The 21,284-nt window shown below is 46.5% G+C and overlaps 1 protein-coding gene across 2 annotated transcripts; it reads left to right on the top strand.

The window, feature by feature from the left end:
* The first annotated feature begins 2,504 nt into the window (after positions 1 to 2,504).
* On the top strand, positions 2,505 to 19,633 carry PLAC8L1 (PLAC8 like 1). 2 transcript variants are annotated; one of them, XM_045028289.1, is made up of 5 exons: positions 2,505 to 2,737; positions 12,782 to 12,915; positions 15,299 to 15,331; positions 18,076 to 18,212; positions 19,438 to 19,633. In XM_045028289.1, the coding sequence occupies exons 1-5, from the start codon at positions 2,613 to 2,615 to the stop codon at positions 19,579 to 19,581; spliced, it is 573 nt and encodes a 190-aa protein (XP_044884224.1). In that variant the 5' UTR covers positions 2,505 to 2,612; the 3' UTR covers positions 19,582 to 19,633. The 2 variants fall into 2 exon arrangements, with proteins under 2 accessions (XP_044884224.1, XP_044884225.1); XM_045028290.1 differs by lacking the exon at positions 15,299 to 15,331 and having other exon boundaries at positions 2,511 to 2,737.
* The last annotated feature ends 1,651 nt before the right edge of the window (positions 19,634 to 21,284 follow it).

Genomic DNA, 21,284 nt, shown 5'->3' on the forward strand with positions numbered 1-21,284 from the left:
TGATATACTAAAGCTGACCCTTCTATGCTGTTCCAGTAGGTTGTTGTTACATTACAAGTCTCCTCTTTTGGAATAAGGCTTAAAACCTTTCCACCAGCTTTGGTGGATATCCAAGTGGAAGTAACGAATAGGCGCTGCTGCAAATAAGTACAGAAGTTATTGGCAACAACCCCCCAAAAGCCCAGCTGAGTTTCAGGCCAGAGTGTAGAATGGAGATGATCAAAAAAAATTTCTTAAACAGCTGCTTTCCTTGTCTCGAATCACCCTGGCTGGCTCTGGAAATCGGAAACCGAGCAAGCAAATAAATAAATTAATCCTGAAGTAGTGTGGACTGACAACCAGATAAGCAGGGCAGACTGGACTTGATCCAAAAGCTTCTAACAGCAAAGGTTGCTTCTTGAGCCTCCTCATTTAACAGATGGTGTTGAAGCGTATTTCAAGAACAAAGAAGATTTTAGACTGATGTTGCACAGTGAAATAATGTTTTGGCATCTAGGAGGAAAATCTTGTACTTTTCATTGTGAAACAAAAAACGAAGACCAATATGCTTCACATTTGCTCAAGGCTCCTGCAGTCCAGACAAGCTAGTTGTTTTAAATGCATGAGAAGCAAGTGATAAACTAAACTGATTATTCTTCCTAGTCTTGTTTTGTTTATTTGTTTCCAGAAGATGTCACTGTTATGCAGCTACACACGCACTTTCTGTCTGTTAAAAGCTAATGACGATATAAAGAGATTTGTTAGTGTTAGATTCTCCATATTAGTAGCAAGACTCTGGCCCTTCTTCACAGCCTTACTGGAAGAAGTTTGGTGAGGTAAGCTTTAACAGGGAATTGCTTTTAAAAAACATTGATGAGCAATTTTTTGCTCATGCTAAAGTATAGTGTTGTCCAGTGGTATGAAGCAGAATGACTATCAAGGCTCTTTTACTAACTTTTTATGTGGCCTTGGGCAAATTCTGTTAATTCCTCTGTGCCTCAGTTTCCCTATCTTTAGCAGTAGTATTAATATACCTTCCTTTCTTTCAGGCTTCATTAGTGTTTCTAAAACTTTGAGATCCCCTGAAAAGTGCTATAAACATGCAAATTATTATGGCTGCATTACCTAAAGCCATCACAGATTGGATGAAATCCCAAATTGTGCATAGATTTCAGCAATCTAAAAATAAACTCAACACTGAAAATAGATTTCCTCTTTCTCTGTAGTCCTCTCCAAAGTGACACAAATGTGACTTGATTTCCCCTCATCAGGTGCCCATCTTAGAAGATTCAAGGAAAACTCCAAAAGCAACAATCTTTTACATGGGTCCTGCCAAAAACTAAATTAACATCACCGGGGGCAGCGTGGGAGGCCTGCTCTAATGAAGGCAAGAAACCAACCCCTCCTATGTGAACTGTGGGTCTGTAATGTGGGTACTTGACCAATTTATGTCTGATAAAAGTTAGTGACAAGATAAAGGGATTTGTTAATGTGTTAGATTCCCCGTATTATCAACAAAACTTTGGGATGACTTTGCCTTACTGTGAGAATGGGGGTTAGGCAAGCTTTAACAGGGAATAGCATAAACCAAATCATGAGCACCAACTTCTTGCTGCCTTACAACGGCATTAAATGTTTGCACTTAATTCCTCCTGTGCCTGGTTTATCTCTGTCCTTCAAACTTGATTTGGTAGGATGCTCCGTTTTCAGAGTTGTTAGCCAGCATTAAACCCTAGCTTTTACTTTGCCCTCTTTTCCCCCCCCCCCGCCCTTTTCCTTCCGCCTCTAGCCTTAGGCCTGGTCTACACTTTGAAATTAGGGCAGTATAACTATATTGCTTAGGGGTGTGAAAAATCCACACCCCTGACACGCAGTAAAACGAACCTAACCCCTGGTATAGACAGCGCTAGGCCTGTGGGAAAATTCTCCCGTTGGCCTAGCTGCCACCTCTTGGGGAAACCCTCCTGTCGGTGTAGGTAGCATCTTTACTGAAGTGCTACAGCGTTTTAAGTGTAGACATGTCCTTAGCAACTGTCTTCTCACATTGCTTTTGGTAAATTGTTGAAAGATTTCTTCAAACACTGTGAAATAATATATCATTAGTGGTATACTATAACTGTTAGTAGTTCTAGTTTGAAAGGCTATGGGAAAGATGGTAGTACTACTGGATCTGATATTTATACCATTATACGCTTCTTAGCTGGAGCAATAGGCCCACTCGCCATTGAATCAAGTCTGTGGCAAAAAAATACATGGGCACTGATTAGCAGTTCTTAATCAAGGGGGACTGGATTATCTTCTGTCACTTTAAACTTCAGGCCTGTAACTCCAGTCATTCATCATTTTAAAGGACTCTCCCATCCACAACAGACATGCTTTAGAGGCAGAAGGGCTATCTTCAGATTCCATGTAAAGGTAGGGGTGTGTGTGTGTGTGTGTGTGTGTGTGTAATTTCTGGGGAGGAGGGGGTTTCACTTTCTAATCTGGAGGTTGTTTCAGCTGTTGGGACCCCATTGTGACATCAGGCCTGAGCATGCAATGATGTCATCAGCATTCAGCTGTGAGCAATCTTGAGGCACTTCTGAATCCAACAGAGAAGGAGAATTTTCTCTCTCATTCCCCCTCAACACCAAATGAACCAGTTGGGAAGTCGCTGCTTCAGTGTGACTGAGGAGGCCCCATTGCCTGAGATCCAAGCGCCGCTTATCCTTTCCCTGATAACACCTGAAGATGGGACCTTTTTTCTTTCTGCTCTACGGTAAGAAATAAATTGAGGTGCTTGCCTTTCACTTCATAGTTGGCATTACAAATAAATGGTGTGTAAATATATATATATATTACAGATGATGAGAAATGTATGCTTGCTGCAGTATAGTGCTGTGTACAGGATTCAGTTTGGCACAAGTCTTAGAGATGATTCCCTGTTGTTCAGTCCTGTGTGGATTTCAGCTGAGAAGCTGATTGTTCCTTTTAAGGCCTTCATGGCCACTGAAAAGAGAACCAGTGACTGCATGGGGCACCAACAAAGCACCCAGAATCCAAATTTTGTTTAAACCACACCTGGATATATTTCAGTAGTGTCTTACTGGGCTAGCAAGATCGTTTGACCTTTGCTGGATTTATTCTCCACTGAGATTAGGAACAACATGAAATCATCAACTAAATGTTAATGAGACACACAAAGCAGCTGCTGAGTAGGAAAGGAATCCCCTTTAGGAAACAGCCATGAGTGAGCACATTTACAAATACTCAATTTTTATGTAGTGCTGTGCACTTACATGTGGCTGTACGTTAATATTGACCAACTCTCAAATTTCCTGTGTGGGATAGATAAGCATTATCCCCATTTTACAGCAGAGGAAATGATGGCATGATATGCTGCGGTTGAGTCTTGCCTGAGAAGCATCCGTGCAAAACCGGGATTACAGCTCCAGGCATGGATTGGTCCTTGAGCCACATGGAGAGGAACTTCCCCCTTGTATGCACGTGTGCTAATTGCTTCCACAGCACCTTCCTTGTGCTTCCATGGGGCTGGGAATGAGACTGAGAGTGGGCTTCCCTCTCGCAACCCCCAGGCCTCCCTCTAGCAACTCTGCAGAGAATTCACTACTCAGGCACTGATATAGCCAACATCTATATTACTTCATGAACCAGAGCTGCTCTGTACTGACGGAAGGTACAAGAGTTTTTGGCAACATGGAAGGAGTGGATCCCAAATCCAGTGTGGAGGCACAAGGCCTCCATGCAGATAAATCTCATTCTCCAGCAGATCCCTGATTTCTACAGAGTTTGGCTTGCCACAGGACACTTTCCTGTGGGACTTTCTATGGAAGAGGGTGGCTGGGCCCCAGGAGTTCTTGGCTCTTAGGTCCATGTCAACTAGACCTTGCTGCCATTTCTAATTTAAGTGCGTGTTGTCCCATATGGTCAAAATATTGACCAAATCATCATCGGATTGTTGTGTGTTCTCAAAGAATAACATTAAGAAATGCTGAGGATTGATACAGGCTCCCTCATGAGTTATAAAGTTTAATAGCAGAACCTATTGATATTGGCGTGAAGGACAGCTTCCCTGATTTAGCAGCAGCGAGACTGCTGTGTTCTTCCACTGCAGGAGAAAGGGGGTGGAAAAAATAGTTCCCATAGGATACTATAGTGGAAATTTAACTGTTGTGATTTACTGAGGTTTGCAGTTTCAATTTCAAAGCAAGTGGAACGACGTTATTGAATGTAGGGAAAATTAATTACTGTGTGGAGCATTTTAATAAATAATTTTAAAAAATCCATGCAGGTCTGTTGCTGCCAACTCTTGGTTTTTAAATGGGGATTGAACCACTCTGGTTTGATTCTCCATTTGTATGAAATAAACCTGAGACCTGGAAGCCAGATTCTGGTCCCCACTCTGGCCTCTGCTTGTGCTGCTACCATGCCATGTAGGCTGGGGCTGTAAAGGTGCCACCTAAGCCCTACAGCGATTCCCCCAATGCTGGAGCTGCTTAATGCTAGTTTACATGGTCCTATTTTCATTGATTTCATAGAGTTTAAGTCCAGAAAGGACCATTATAGATCATCTAGTCTGACCTCCTGTTTAACACAGTCCATGAATGTTCACCCAGATACCCTTATATAAAGGCTAATATTTTGCTGAGTATTAACGGGGAGTGTTTTATATAAGACATGGGAGGTAATTGTCCCGCTCCACTGGGCACTGGTGAGGCCAGACACATTAGGAAAGAGGCAAAACAAAAATGATAAAAGGTTTAGAAAATCCTACCTATGAGGAAAGGTTAAAAAACCTGGGCCTGTTTAGTCTTGAGAAATGACGATTGAGGCGAGACCTGCTAACGGTCTTCAGATACGTCAATGGCTGTTATAAGGAGGATAGTGGTCAGTTCTCCAGGTCCACTGAAAATAAGATAAGAAGTAATGGGCATAATCTTTAGCAAGGGAGATTTAGGGTAGGTATTAGAAAAAACATTCCAACTATAAGGGTAGGTAAGCTCTGGACTAGGTTTCCAAGGGAGGCTGTGGAATCCCCGTCATTGGAGGTTTTTAAGAACAGGTTGGATAAACACCTATCAGGGATGGTCTAGGTTTACTTGGCCCTGCCTCAGCGCTGGAGCTGGGCTTTGATGACCTCTCCGGGTCCATTCTATCCCTACATTTCTATGATCTGATGCATTGAGATTGAGCCTAATGATTTTAGTTAGACAAAAGCATTTCAGTCCTCAGGAAACAAAACCATTGAGTGCCATAGGCAGAGAACAGGAGAGACCGAGGTACCACTGCCCGAGGCCCCTGCAATGGCAGGAAATAAAATAGGTAAGACATGCCCAGTTGATCTATGAGCCTTGCTGAAGAGAGAGGCAAAACTTCCCCAAAGTCCCAGCCAGTCTGACATGGGGGGAAAACTCTTTCCTGATTCTAAATCTGAGGATCTGTATGACTTTGAGCATGTCAGCAAGAAACACGAGCCAGGCATCTGAAAAAGGATTCTCCATGCCACCTGAGAGCACTGCTCCTTCCCATTTGTCATCGTCGCTCCAGCTGTGGCCAGTCTCAGGTGCTTCAGAAGAAGGCAAAAAATAAATAAAATTTCAACAACCCTAGAATACATCTGGCCAATTGTGTATCAGAGAAAAAATTCCTTCCTGATCCTGCAGGCAATTGAATGAATCTCTGACGCATGAGATCTGATTTGTTGCTCCTCTCCCTGTATTTCAGCCTCCCTGCTGTAAGAAACAGGGCCGGGAGCATGGCATGGGTGAGGCAAGGGTGTTGGCAAAAGGAAGGGGAGTGGATATAGCATTGAGCACTTCTACCATTCTAGGCTGCAAAGATCCCTGCAGATAACTGTGAAAATGCTGCCATAATTTGGGGTTTGCATCATTGGCTGCAGGCACAGCCTGGGTGGTACAAAAGGGGATTAAAGGTACTTTGGCACGCCCTACACCCCTTGGGGGCATCTTCTGGGCTGCACCTCTTGGAAGATGCAGCACTGAATTCAGCCTTAGATATTCCACCAGAAGAATTGTTCACAATGCTACTTTAGAAAGAGGCTGGGTCTGGCTCAGAAACCAAGTTTCTTCTTCGAGTGCTTGCTCATATCGATTCCAAGTAGGTGTGCGCGCGCTGCGTGCACGCTCGTCGGAAGATTTTTACCCTAGCAACACTTGGCGGGTCGGCTGGGTCGCCCCCTGGAGTGGCGCTGTTACGGCACCGGATATATACCCATGCTGACCCAACGGCCCCTCAGTTCCTTCTTACCGCCCGTGACAGTCGTTGGAACTGTGGAGCGCGGCTTTGCTGATCTCCACTTCCCTAGCTTACTCATTGGTTCTTTACTGTTAATTGTGTTTATAGTTCGAGTTTTACAGTTGTAGTTAGTGTTAGTTGTGTGTGTATATATATAGTTAGTGTATATAGTTGAAGTGGGGATCGGGGATTAGCCCCTTTCCTCCACCCCGGTGCCGGGCTCATGCCCAGGTCACCGGGATTCAAACTGTGCTTGGCGTGCCAAAAGCCAATGCCAATAGGGGATCCCCACGACGCATGCCTCAAGTGCCTAGGGGAATCCCACCTTCCTGAAAAGTGCCGCATCTGTAAGTCGTTTAAACCAAGGACGAAGAAAGAGCGGGACTTTCAACTGAAACAGCGCCTCATGGAGGCAGCACTTAGTCCTACAACGTTGGTACTGAGAGCTCAACAGCCTGCATCTGTGAGGAGTGCTCCTTCGGCTCCGGACTGCTCCGGTACCACGAAGGGGCCACGGCACTGACCCTCACCGGCACCAACGTCTGCTCGGCACTGCTCCCTGTCCCCACGGCCCAGGAAGCAACACAGCACTCCGGCGGCTTTGGCACCACCTGCACCACAGAAGGAGCGTCCGTTGACAACGGATCGCTCGGCACTGTCATCTGCCGCGGCACCCCCGAGTGCGGCACAGCAGAGTGTGGCATCGTCGATTCCGGTCCCGCAAGGACCATTGAGTTGGTGCCCGAAAGCTCCCCGGCTCACGCCGTGGTCGAGCTCGCTCTCCCATCCACGCCGGAGACCACCTCCACGGCACAGGAGTTGATCGAGATGACGGAGACCGTGTTGCCTCAACTCCCGGCACCACCAGTGTGGATCATCCAATCTATTGGCAAGCCTGCTTTGCTGAGGCCGCCCTCTGTGGGAGCCGCCGAGAGGTGTCGTTCAAGATCCCGGTCCCACTGACAATCCTGGTCCCGACGCCGCTCGCAGTCCCAGCACCGCTCTCCATCGCGGTACCGGTCGCACTCGCAGCACCGCTCGGCCTCCTGTTCGCCTACCAGATACTCATGGTACCGATCCGACTCCCGGCACCATTCCCGGCACGGCGCATCTCGCAGCCATTCCAGGCGAAGGGACTTGAGATCCCGGTCGACCTCCCGGCACTGCTACGGTCGCAGGTCCCCAGTCTCGCTCGCGGTACCGTTATAACTCCTGGTACCACTCTCTGGTACCGCCCTGGGAAAGAACAACCAGAACTGGGGCTCCCTCTCCGGGTCTGTCAGCACCACTGTGGCTGTCGAGACACACATCGGTGTCATCACAGGCTGGTAGCGCTTCCTATCCACAGGAGCGTGACTTGGATGTCCCCAGCCATATATTTCCAGAGAGCCAGAGCCACAAGCAAGGACCCCATCACTGGTCCTTCTGGACACCGTGGGCATACCACCAAGCACAAGGTGCTCCTTCAGTGGTTCCACGATTGGCCCCGTCAGAACACCGGGTGCCAGAGGCGACAGTAAGCCGCTCCCCCCCCGTGGGCACGGATGAGGCTCCGATACCACCTGCAGATGCCCAGGTCCCACCTGATGCAAATGATGATGCTCAAGAACAGGAGCCCCCACAGGACCCTTTGGTCCCTGGCCTCTCCTCTTCCTCCTCGCCAGACGAGGCGGTGGCGGGAACATCCTCCTCAGGCCCTCCGCCAATTGATCTAAGGGCCCATCAGGACCTCTTGAGATGAGTGGCTCAAAATATGAACTTACAGGTGGAGGAGGTCCCTGACATAGAGGACCCTGTAGTGGACATCCTTTCGGCTGATGCACCTACTAGAGTGGCTCTCCCATTTATCCGCACCATACAAGCAAATGCGGACACCATTTGATAATCCCCAGCCTCGATTTCCACCACAGCCAGGGGAGTAGAGAGAAAATACATGGTCCCCTCAAAGGGGTATGAATATCTCTACACTCACCCACCTCCTTGCTCTCTAGTAGTGCAATTGATGAATGAAAGGGAGCGTCATGGCCAGCAAGCCCCTGCTCCTAAGTCGAAGGAGGCTAGGCACATGGACCTCCTAGGCCGTAAAATATACTTGGCCGGGGGCCTTCAACTTAAGGTGGCAAACCAACAAGCCCTCCTAAGCAGGTATAACTTTAACACGTGGACGTCCTTGGGAAAGTTTACGGAGCTTCTCCCCCAGGAGTCCCGTCAAGAATTTACGGTCCTACTTGAGGAGAATAAAAAGGTGGCAAGAACCTCCCTCTAAGCCTCTCTGGATGCAGCGGACTCTGCAGCCAGAACTCTGGCGTCAGGAGTGACAATGAGGCGTATCTCCTGGCTCCGGGTCTCTGACCTTCCTCCTGAATTACAACAAACTATTCAGGACTTGCCCTTTGAAGGCCAAGGCCTTTTCTCAGACAAGACTGACCCCAGATTGCAAAGTCTGAAGGACAATCGCGTCATAATGCGCTCGCTGGGAATGCACATGCCAATGACCCAATGCAGGACATTCTGGCCACAGCCACACCGACCTTACGCCCCGCCTAGGCCGCATCAGGACTTTAGCAGAAGGCATGGTAGAGGGAATCATCGGAGGCAGTCTGGCCCCCAAGGGGGTCAAAATCAGGACCCCCTAAACCACCAGCGGGGCCCAAGCAGAACTTTTGATGGGATGCCCGAGGATGGCCCATCAGTTACTTTCCTGGATCCTTTTCCTCCATTTGTCAACCGCCTCTCCCATTTCCTCCCGGCTTGGTCCCAGCTAACTTCCGATTGCTGGGTCCTGTGCACGGTGGAATTGGGATACCACCTCCAGTTTATTTCAACCCCACCTTCCCACCCTCCCTCCCCGTCCCTCTTCAGGGACCCCTCTCACGAGCAATTCCTCTTACAAGAGGTCCAGTCGCTCCTAGCCATGGGAGCCATAGAGGAGGTGCCAAAAGACATGAGGGGCAAGAGGTTTTATTCCCGCTACTTCCTAATCCCCAAGGCAAAGGGAGGTCTACAACTGATCCTAGACCTGCGAGAACTCAACAAATTCATGATAAAGTTGAAGTTCCGCACGGTAACCCTGGGGACCATTATCCCGTCCCTCGATCCGGAAGACTGGTATGCCGCCCTCGATATGAAGGACACATATTTCTACATCACAATTTACCCACCGCACAGACGGTACCTCCGTTTTGTGGTCAACCATCAACACTTTCAGTTCACTGTACTTCCGTTCGGCCTTTCTACGGCCCCACGAGTGTTCATTAAATGCATGGCCATAGTCGCCGCCTCCCTCTGGTGTCGTCTGGTACACGTCTACCTGTATCTCGACGACTGGCTCATTCGAGGGACCTCCCAGTTACAAGTGTCACGTCACCTGTGCATCATCCAAGACCTCTTCAGGAGCCTAGGCCTGCTGATCAACACAGAGAAGTCTACTCTGACACCCTCTCAGAGAATAGACTTCATCGGAGCAGTTCTGAACTCCAATCTGGCCAGATTCTGCCTCCCACAGTCGCGTTTTCAAGCAAGGGCTACAATTATTCGAGGTCTTCAAACGTTCCTGACAACGTCGGTGTGCAACTGCCTCAGTCTAGTAGGTCACATGGCCTCCTGCACCTTCGTGACCAAACACGCCAGGCTACGTCTCCGTCCCCGTCCCTTTCAAACCTGGCTTGCTTCAGTATACCGGCCACGCAGGGACAGCCTGGACTCGGTGCTCACTATTCCCCAGAAGGTTCTGGGCTCCCTAACCTGGTGGCTAGACCCCACTCTAGTCTGTGCAGGGATGCCATTCCACCCGCCTCAACCCTCGATGGCCCTAACCACGGACGCATCATCTCTGGGTTGGGGTGCTCACCTCAAAGGCCTACACACTCAAGGCCTCTGGTCAACTCAAGAGTTAGCCTTACACATCAATGTGCGGGAACTGAGGGCAATGCGTCTAGCATGCTAGGTGTTTCGAGAACATCTCCAAGGCCATCGTGTATCAGTATTCATGGACAACACAACGGCCATGTTTTACATAAACAAGCAGGGAGGAGCACGCTTATCCCTCCTTTGTCAAGAAGCCTTCCACCTCTGGGACTTTTGCATAGCCCACTCGATCGATTTGGTAGCATCCTTTCTCCCAGGAGTCCAGAACACTCTGGCGGATCACCTCAGCAGATCCTTCCTGTCTCATGAGTGGTTGATTTGTCCGGATGTCATCCATTCTGTTTTCTGGAAGTGGGGGTTTCCCCACATAGACCTTTTTGCCTCCCGAGAGAACAGGAAATGCCAGGTGTTCTGCTCCTTCCAGGGACGCTCTCTGGGCTCCCTATCAGATGCTTTCCTCATCCCGTGGAAGAAGCACCTACTCTACGCCTTTCCACCATTCCCGCTGATCCACAGAGGCCTACTCAAGCTTCGCAGGGACAGCGCCCACCTGATCCTGATTGCTTCAGCGTGGCCGAGGCAGCACTGGTACACCATGTTGTTCGACCTCTCAGTGGCAGACCCGATCCCCCTGCCACTCTGGCCGGATCTCATAACACAGGACTTCGGCAGACTTCACCATCCGGACTTGCAGTCTCTTCACCTCACAGCATGGTTGCTGCGTGGTTGAGCCAGTCTGAGTTGCGTTGCTCTGCCTCGGTCCAACAGGTGCTCTTGGGCAGTAGGAAGCCTTCCACTAGGATGACATATCTGGCCAAGTGGAAGCTTTTCTCCTGCTGGTGCGCTCAACATAACTCAGTCCCCACACAGGTGTCAGTTTCCACTGTCCTGGACTACCTCTGGTCCCTGAAAGAACAAGGCCTAGCGGTTTCTTCCATAAAGGTGCATCTGGCAGCCATCTCCGCCTTCCACCCAGGGGAAAATGGCCAATCAGTCTTTTCTCACCCCATAGTTTCAAGGTTCCTCAAGGGATTGGAACGTTTGTACCCACAAATTAGACGCCCGACCCCTACCTGGGATCTCAACCTGGTGCTAGCCAAGCTTATGGGTGCTCCTTTCGAACCACTAGCCACCTGCTCGCTGCTGTACCTTTCCTGGAAGACAGCCTTCCTCGTCGCTATTACTTCGGCAAGATGAGTATCTGAGCTTCGGGCCCTGACAGCGGACCCCCGTATACGGTGTTCCATAAGGACAAGGTACAGCTGCAACCACACCCCTCCTTCCTCCCTAAGGTGGTGTCCTCCTTTCATGTCAATGAAGACATCTTCCTTCCAGTCTTTTTCCCGAAGCCGCACCTATCGCGTCTGGAACAACAGCTGCACACGCTAGACGTTCGCAGGGCTCTCACCTTTTATATTGAGAGAACAAAACCCTTCCAAAGGTCGCCTCAGCTCTTTGTAGCTGTGGCAGACTGGATGAAAGGCCCTACCGGTCTCATCCCAACAAATTTCATCTTGGGTAACGTCCTGCATCTGTACATGCTATGATTTGGCTCACGTTCCGGCTAGTCACCTCACCGCCCATTCTACTCAGGCTCAAGCTTCATCTGCCGCCTTCCTGGCCCATGTTCCCATCCAGGAAATATGTCGGGCAGCTATCTGGTCATCGATTCACACCTTTGCCTCACATTACGCATTGGTTCAACAGTCCAGAGATGATGCAGCCTTTGGCTCAGCAGTTCTGCATTCTGCAACATCTCACTCCAACCCCACCGCCTAGGTAAGGCTTGGGAATCACCTAATTGGAATTGATATGAGCAAGCACTCGAAGAAGAAAAGACGGTTACTCACCTTTGTAACTGTTGTTCTTTGAGATGTGTTGCTCATATCCATTCCAAACCCGCCCTCCTTCCCCTCTGTCGGAGTAGCTGGCAAGAAGGAACTGAGGGGCCGTTGGGTCGGCAGGGGTATATATCCAGTGCCATAACGGCGCCACTCCAGGGGGCGACCCAGCCGACCCGCCGAGTGTTGCTAGGGTAAAAATCTTCCGACGAGCATGCACGCGGCGCGCGCACACCTAATTGGAATGGATATGAGCAACACATCTCAAAGAACAACAGTTACAAAGGTGAGTAACCGTCTTTTCATGCTATATCCGAAAAGGAAAGAATGCAATTTCAGCATGCAAATGAAATCATTCCACTCAGAAAAAAATCACTATCAGTAGCTCAGCCCTTGAAAACCCCCTCTGGTGAAATGATGAATGATTTGATACATTCATCATAAGGATGAAAGGTCTGTGCTAGGAACAGATTTCTAGCGTTAACATTCAAGAGGTAAATTGCAGTGATTTGGCTGGTGGATGCTGAAACTTGTATGGATATTGTATATTTGCACTTGAAGTACTTGGTTTCTGATCATTTCTTTGTTTGCTAGAGACTGAAGGGCACTGGTGATCAGCTATATTTTCTGCTGCACTCTGAGAGGATAGAGAGCAGCAGCAACAGAAGCAGAGAGAAACGAAACTGCAAAAGAGGCTAGCCATAAAGCAAATTGGTAGCACTAAAATAATGAACTCCACTTTTTTTTTTCTGTCAAACTCAGGATTGCTTCGTTTATGAGCAACCTTGGTGGTAAAAGCCCAGCCTCCCTTTTTTATTTTATTGTTTTTTTTCAATCAGGAACAAAAAGCCAACAGAGCCTGTGACAACTCAGCCGACTCGTGGGGTTGGCCTGTCCACCGTCGCAACAGTCATACAGACCGGAGGAGATTGGACCACTGGCCTCTTTGGTATCTGCAGTGACAAGAGTGTTTGTAAGAGTTTGCAGTGTTTTATCATTGCTTTAATTCCTCCTTTGGGGATGAATTCAAGTAATACGGGGAGGAAAACAAAATGAGACTTTTATAGACCAGTTACCAGACACCGGAGCTTGAAGATCAGACCATCCATCATGGCTGGTTTAGGGGTAATGAAATTAATATAACCGAGACTCCCAATAAATCAATAGTCAAATCATAAAAACACATAACACATGTGGAAGCCTCTTTCATGGATTCTAAAGGTTGGGTGTATTTTATTGTCCCATTTTGTCAGTGGGGAAACTGAGGCATCGGACGATTAAGTGTCTTACTGAGGCTAACACAGTGAATCAGTGGTAAAGTCAGGAATAGACCAATTCTTCTGACTCCAATTCAGGCGCTGAAAGCTGCAGAATGTCTGTCACAGGGGCTTAGTTGTTCCATGTTTTTGTTGCTTTCTGGTGCTCCATGTAAATGGGTGGCTAACAGAACAAAGTATTAGCCTGCGTAATGCAGGAACTCATTAAGGACTTTATCAATAGTTACAAAGAATCTTTCACACACGCTTTCCCCTTTGGTTTATCTGGTGTGTCCTGCAAGCTTCCTCTCCACAGCCCTGCTAATGAACTCCATTGCTGACTTACGTATTGTTTGTTGAAGTAGTTTGTAGTTTCTGGTGCCAACTCACTCAGTACCAAAGGACCCCCGAACCAAGACCCCCCCCCCCATCTACTTTTCTTCCATAGTTGCAAAATAGCTTTAAATATTGGATCAGTTCTTGAAGATAGTTTCTGGAATATTGAGAACAATCCTTGTCAAAAGAGAATTGATTCTGAAAGTTATCATTTTAAGAGGAGTTACTCTCACCAATAGGAAGGCATGATATTCCATCAGATGACTAGAATGCCCCATTTTGTAAGATAGGGTATGTACCATGAGAGATGCATGTTACTGGATTACCTGTGTGTTAAACACATTTTGAACAGACGTTCAGAGAGGAAGGATGGTCTAGTGGTTAAGGCACTAGCCAGAGACTTGAGTTCAAGTCCCAGCTTCTCTTCTCCCCTGCCCCCCCGCTGCATTCCTGTGTGATCTTGCACTAGTCAGTGTATGTCTGTGCTGCAAAAAGAACAACCACCCAAGGCACTGAATTCTGGCGCCTTGGGTCAGTAGACTCTGGCTCAGGTTGTGGGGCTAAAAATAAAAGTGTAGATGTTTGAGCTGGAGCCAGGGCTCTGAGACCTTCCTCCCGCACCAGGCTCCAGCCTGAGCCTGAACATCTACACCGCTATTTTGAGCACCTTAACTTGAGTCTTGCAAGCCTAAGTCAATTGGCCTGGGCGCCAAGACTTCGTGCTGTGGGTCGCAGTGTAGACGTGTCCTTAGTCTCCCTGGGTATGTCTGCATTGCAGTTGAGAGCAGGTCTCCCAACCAGGTAGACAGTTGAGCTAGTGCGCTGAAAATAGGAGAGTGGCTGTTGCAGCATGGGGAGTAGTTTGGGCCAACTGCCAGAGTCCAAGCTCACCCGAATCCCTGGGTCCAAGCTTGGGTGTCTAGCCTGAGCTGCTGCCTGTGCCACAATGTCCACACTGCTCTTTTTAGCACGCTAACTTGAGTGGAGCTTGTCTGTCTACCTGGCTGGGGTACATGCTCCCAGTTGCTGTGTAGAGGTATCTTTTGTGCCTCAGTTCCCCATCTGTAAAATGGGGATAATAGCACTGCCATTCTTTGGGAGGGTAAATACGTTACAAACTGTGAGGTGCCCAGATACTCCGGGGATCGGGGCCAGACAAGTACTTTTAATTAGATAGAACTTGATTTAAAAAACCCGATGAATTGGAAAAGGTCCGTTCTCCTGAAAAGCTAGTTTAATTGTGTGATTTTTCCCTGAAGGAAGGAGGCAGGGACTGTTGAGTGGTTCAGGTGCAGCACTCGTGGATCATGAGTTCTTCTCCTGGCTCTTCTAAAGACATGCGGTAGCATGATCCTAAGCTCGGGCAAGTCGCTTACCTTCTCTGTCCCTCAGGTTCCCCATTTGCAAAGCGGGGATGATATCTTTGCCTCAGGTTAGACTAAATTCCTGTATGTCTATCAAGGGCTTTGGGGGCCTCATTTAGGAGGAGTGGAAAGTATTCATTTCTATTTGACAACCGATCCTTGAACTGGCCCAATATTAAATTAGCTTAATGCTGCCATTCTTTTCAATGAGTGAGAATAAATTTACGTACATGGCGGTGCATTGACATATAGCGCTTGGAGCACCTGGTGCTACCGAGGGGTTGAAATGATAGGCGCTAAAGGCAGAAATACAGCCCCTTTCCTCCTCCTCCCTTATTTCAGTTTAATTACATAACAGAAAAGTAAAAACTCATTATTTTCAACTTTCCATTTTCTTTAGACTTGAGTCCCCCTTCCAACCAACCGGATAATGGTAGGATAACCCAGAGCTGTAATTTGTGTGTGCCTATGGGCTTGCATGTGGTGGGCGGAAGACACATACTCTCTTTACTCTCTTATTTAATTTGGTCATAAATTATGTTAAGCGCGCAATAGAGTAGATAAGCCCCTCTCTACTGCAGTTGTGTTAAATCTTGGCTGCCGAATGAACTCCTTTTGCTACAGCCGCTCATAATGTCACAGTTATTAGCCGTCATGCGGGAACATTTAAATCTAGTTGGGCTAGATCCCTGAACAGCGTTCAGCACTGACGTCATCCATGGAAGTCAGCTGGAGTCAGGGATGTCAGCATCAAAAAGGATTTGGCCAGCTAGTAGTTCTCCTGTCATCCTCATCTCCTGTGTTACAGTGAGAGTTTGCATTATCCCCACGGCTTATAGCACTAACTAGGTGCCATTAATCAATGGCTTCCTGCCATCCCTGACAAAGAGAGAGACGGTTTGTTCGTAAACACAGATTTTTTTTTTAAAAACCAAACTCTTTTGTATATAAGCAGTTGCTAAAAATTAAAAAAGGCAATGAACCTGCCTTCTGTATCTTAGTCTGACACACCATGGAATCCTAAACATGCATTATTTTCCCTCTGATCTTTAAAAAGAAATTGTTTCTTTGCCTTAACTAAAAAAAAAGAAGAAGAAGAAGAAAAGAAAAGAAATTGTTGTGGAAATTTCTAATCCTTTAAACAGAAGGTAAACAACTAATAGCAATGTTTTTTCTTTGTTTCTTTTGATGTTTTGTTTCCTTAATAGCACTTCAGGTTTTCTTGTCTTTATTTTCTCTCGCTTATTATTTTCTTCTGGTTTCTTTTGTCTTTTTATCTCTTTCATAATATGTCAACAGTAGCAAATCATCACTCTTAATTTGCAGTAAGAATACAATCTGGAGCAAAGCCAGATTCAAAGGCACAAGGTGCTTCATATTGCTATTGTGAACTAGTTCTCTGAATTTTTTTCTGAACACAACTCTAAAGGCCAGGGCTGCTTATTTTATGGAAAAAGTATTTATAATGCCAGTTGGAGGAATAAACTGGCATATGTATGTGTTTGCAATTGTTCAATAGATCAATGACCTTAAATTCATAGTGGAGCAGCTGAAACAATTCAGCTGATATGCATGTTCTCAGAAAACTGCTACTGCTTTGACTTATTTGTCTGAAGGTAGCTCAGCTGAACTTTGGATGCAGGTATGAGGTCAAACTATGCCCTCGTTTACACCTGTCAACTCTACTAAAATCAGTGGAGTTCTACGCTGAGGGGGCAGGGCTTTTTAATTCCAATTTCTGGCTGGGTTGATTGGGCCATAAAAATGGTTGCAAGACCTGGTTGGCATCACTAGTCAGCTGAAGATAGAACTGAGGATTCAGTTTTGGCTTTCAAGTTTTGCTCTCAGCCACATGGAGAAAATACTGGAGAAAATATCCTTCTGGATGAAGAACTCTGTATAGTTTCTCCTGCTGTGTCACCTGGGATCATTTGCATTGACTTTGTTGTCTTAGCCAGTACCCTGCTCCCAGATTAGGTGAGTTGAGGGCTGTGGCTATACTATTTCTTTCAGCTTTTGTCATCTTCAGAACATAATATTTAAAGTAATTACAGATTTAGGCTTCCACTGAGATTAATGTGACGATTTCCCGAAAAGGGGACTATGGACCACTATTAACAGAACAGGAACTAATATATTTTATTGAAAAATACTGTATCTACTGTCACTAGGGTGACCAGACAGCAAATGTGAAAAATCGAGACGGGGGTGGGGGTAATAGGAGCCTATATAAGAAAAGACCCCAAAATCGGGACTGTCCCTGTAAAATCAGGACATCTGGTCACCCTAATTGTCACCAAAGAAATTAAATGAATGATTCCCTGCAATAGGCACTTGTGCTATAATTCTGCTGTAGACAACTGCTATCCTAGGTGCTTTTACTCCTGATTTGAGAACAAAAGGCATTTAAATGAATTGCATGAAACTGTGATAACAATGCTGTTGAATTTACCTTTTTCAAGCATTTTAAAAAGAAAAGCAAATGAAGCCAAATGGGATTCAGTGCTCTCTGGAAAGATATTTTGAACACAATGCATTTTAAGCTTCGCTGTCAGTTCATCCCCCTTGTTGTTCATAGAGTGACACTTCTGGAGAGTTAGGGCCCATTTGCACTAATGGGGAGCTGTATCTTCTGACTTGGTTGGAACAGTAGTATAAAAAGGCCGTTAGTGTTAGAAAAGTGTTATATAGACTACTTTTATGGGGGTGGGTGATCCATTGTATACCTGTGTTGGTTATTTTAGCTCAAAGATTAAAATCCCTATCCACGCTGATCAGCAAAACCATAGCAGCATCCTGCTAGCAATGGTTGGTTGAAGATAGCATAGTTCATAGATCCATAGACGTTAGAACCAAAAATGACCACCTGGGCCCAGTAGAGTAGTGGTTATCAAACTGTGACTTCTGAAACCCTACCTGGTGTTCTGCAGAAAGCTACATGTTGAGAACTAAGCACTAGGGGATTGGGAAGAGGAGATGGGACACATTGGAAAGCCGCCACCTCCCTGCTAGCGTAGGGTTCGCTAGAATTCTGTGAAGTCCAGTTTAAAACGTTCTTATCCCAGAGGGGGACAAGGTTATTAGAATAAAATGAATGTTCCAGGTTATTTTCGAAGTGCCGTTTGCCTCTTGTTAAGTGTGAACCTACAGCACTCCTGTGATTATGGTTACTGGCAGGTGTCTGTGGGGCCTTGTGTAGTTCGTGTCTAGAATGCAGCCTTGCAAGGCACTATGGGGAGTGCCTCTGTTTCCCACTGCTGCCAGGTTCCACCTTAGCGATGAGAGTCGGCGCCAGAGAGAAATACAAGATACGAGTAAGTCTGTGTGTGTGTGTGTGTGTGTGTGTGTGTTTGGGAGGGTAGAGGTGGGAGACTGTTTTGTGCAGCTTACATAATGTTAAGAGGCATGTTCCTCCTGTTCCCAAAAGAGAGACTGCAGAACAAGCTTAATATCTGTAGACGTGGTCAAATGGGATTAGTGTGCTAGAGTGTGCTACTGAATATTGATGATCTAGAAATTATGCAAATGTAAAAAGTTCATTTGGGGCCTGATCCTGAGAACAGAGAGCTCAGCACCTCACTGGCTTTCCTCCTCCCTTATTTTCAGCTAAGGTTTGAACAGGGTCCTCTAGCCAAACTCCTTTGTGATCTGCGAATCTGTTGTTCAGATGCCTTAATGCATTTTTAAAGCAGAAATAATGCATTAAACCTCAAGAATGCCCTTTCTCTTTGCACGGAGGCAAAGGCAGCATTTGATTTATAATAGAATGCCAACTCCAAGCAACTACTCGTGCTTTTTAAAGTACTTTGGAAGAACTGTGGGGCTAGGTGAGTGGGGATTGTTGTTTTTGTTGCTGTATATTTACATAGCCCAGAGCTGATGCTGTAAAATATTCATTGCTATGTAATCAGGATGGCAGGGAACAAAGAACATTGTTCAAACCATGTGTAGAGTCACTTTAAAGGCTTATGAGGTACTGAGTATCCTCAAATCTCATTGGCTTTAATGGGAGTCATGGGCACCTTGCAAGATCAGAGCCTAAGGTTATATCCGCACTGCCATGCGGGGGTGTAACTGCCGCTCGTGTAGACATACCCAAGTTAGCTTCAGTCTAGTTAGCTCGGGTACTGACAGCAGCGAAGCTACAGCAGCTTGGGCTTCAATATGGTCTGTACAAGCTTGCCCAGGACCCTCAGCAATTACCTGGGCAGCTAGCCTGTGCTGAAGTCTATGCTGCCGTGGCTTCACTGCTATCCAGTACCTGAGCTAGCTGGATTAATGGTACGCTGCTTGCAGTGTAGACAGATCCTAAATCTTCTGTAGGCCAGTAGATTAGAAAAGATCCTGTTAGACACTGGGCCCAAATCAGAGCTCATTTATCCCAATGTAAATCCAAGGTAACTTGTTGATTTAGGTCCGAATCAGGCCCAACAACTTCTTCTTACTGTAGGGTGATTAGAATAGGAAACACATAGCGAGGTGGAAAAGCTGCTTCGTGATCATTCCATTTGCATGAAATGATTTTCCTGCTTTCCCCAGGGAACCCTGTGTGAAGACTGGATGGCAGTTCATTGTTGCTGGCCTTTTGCTGTTTGCCAAGTGGCCCGAGAGCTGAAGAGGAGGGCTACGACCCAGATCTATGAAATAAACACTGCTCCTACAGCTAAAGATACCCTAGTTTAAAAATTCCTATACAGAAAGCTTGACTCATGATACTTCCCCTCCTGCCACTGTAAAATACCTTATTTTTAGAAATAAAATGCATTTGTGTCTTACAGCAAAGGCTTTCTAATACTCCTGCAAGGCTGTATATGTTAAACTGTGATATAACACCTAGTCGCCTCAGCTGCAAATTTCCACAGTGCAACCATATTATGTGGTTCAATGATCTCTAGGGCCTGCTCTGAAGTATGGCACTGTTGACCTCTCTCTCTCTCTCTGGGTACAGGGATCTGGAATCTTGATGCAAAGTATTTTGCATGCAATTCCTTAGCAAACAGGGGCGGCTCTAGGTATTTTGCCGCCCCAAACACGGCAGGCCGGCTGCCTTTGGCGGCTTGCCTGCGGGAGGTCCCCGGTCCCGTCGATTCAGCGGCACACCTGCGGGAGGTCCGCCGAAGCCGCAGGACCAGCGCACCCTCCGCAGGCATGCTCCTGCCTGCTGCCCTCGTGGCGACCGGCAGAGCGCCTCCCGTGGCTTGCCGCCCCAGGCACGCGCTTGGCGTGCTGGTGCCTGGAGCCACCCCTGTTAGCAAAGCAGCAGTGGCAAAATCACTGCAACTGAAAAGGCTATAGGGAAATAGGAGCACATTTAAGGGAGGAAGCACAGTGCCATGAATAGGGCATGAATCTGGAAGTGGAAGGAAATGGATTCTTTCTCCTGCAACTCACAATGTGACCTAAGCAGCTCACTTAGTCTCTCTGATTCCATTTCCTAAACATGAGACTAATGATACTCACCCTCCTTTGAAAAGCACTTTGAGATCCTTGGAGGAAAACTCTCTTAGTACTAAGTATTATTAATACAGTCCTTGGTAGATTACTGCAGTTTTGCTGGAGGCAAAGACTGGAGATAGATCTCCCTTTAATCGGGTGTCAAAATGGTGGTGGGTAGAGGGGGACAGCCATGGTAGTCCTAGCCAGAGTTCCAAACTCAAACCACAGTCCCAGAGTAGCTGGGAAAGGAATGGCTGAATTTGGAGTAGATCTGCTAAGTCCCCTGAAACCAGCACTAAAATAATTCTCCTGTACAAAGTAATTCCTTTCATGCAGGCAACTGGAAAGACTAGAAGTAGAATTCAGTTCAAATAAATGAAAATAAACATTGTTTTATTGTTTCATGCAAAAACAAATTTCATGGCAACACAAAATCTTTTACAGAATGGAATCATATACATATTTGGCATTGAAAACTTGACCAACATCTATACTTTCCATCTGCTGACCTCCACCATCTAATGAGCTAATTTTTGCAGTGCACTCATTCTGAAACCCAGTCTGTCAATTACATTTCCAGTGTATAAGGTGCTGTAGTCCACTCAAGTCAAGGTAACCTTTTTTTTTTAATTGGTCTATAGACAACAAACCTAAACATTAGAGATATAAACTTAAACAAGTACATTTGTAGTAACGTAGAGCATTCTAAAACCAGAGCCTTTCAACTGATGAAATACAAAATAAATACCTCAGTGGTTAATACAAAACAGAAGATGAAGATACATTTTGTTCATCTACTTTTCACTTCCTCCGCTGGAGGAAAGTGAGTTAAATCGAAAAACCTTTTAAAAATGAACTTCACATAACTGAATTTATATAACAGTTATTTTTAAACAATCGACGAAAATTATATGTTCTGTCCACCTCCCCAAAGCTCTCCCCCCATCACA

This window comes from Mauremys mutica, chromosome 8 (genome assembly GCF_020497125.1).
Source record: "Mauremys mutica isolate MM-2020 ecotype Southern chromosome 8, ASM2049712v1, whole genome shotgun sequence".
Taxonomy (NCBI): domain Eukaryota; kingdom Metazoa; phylum Chordata; order Testudines; family Geoemydidae; genus Mauremys; species Mauremys mutica.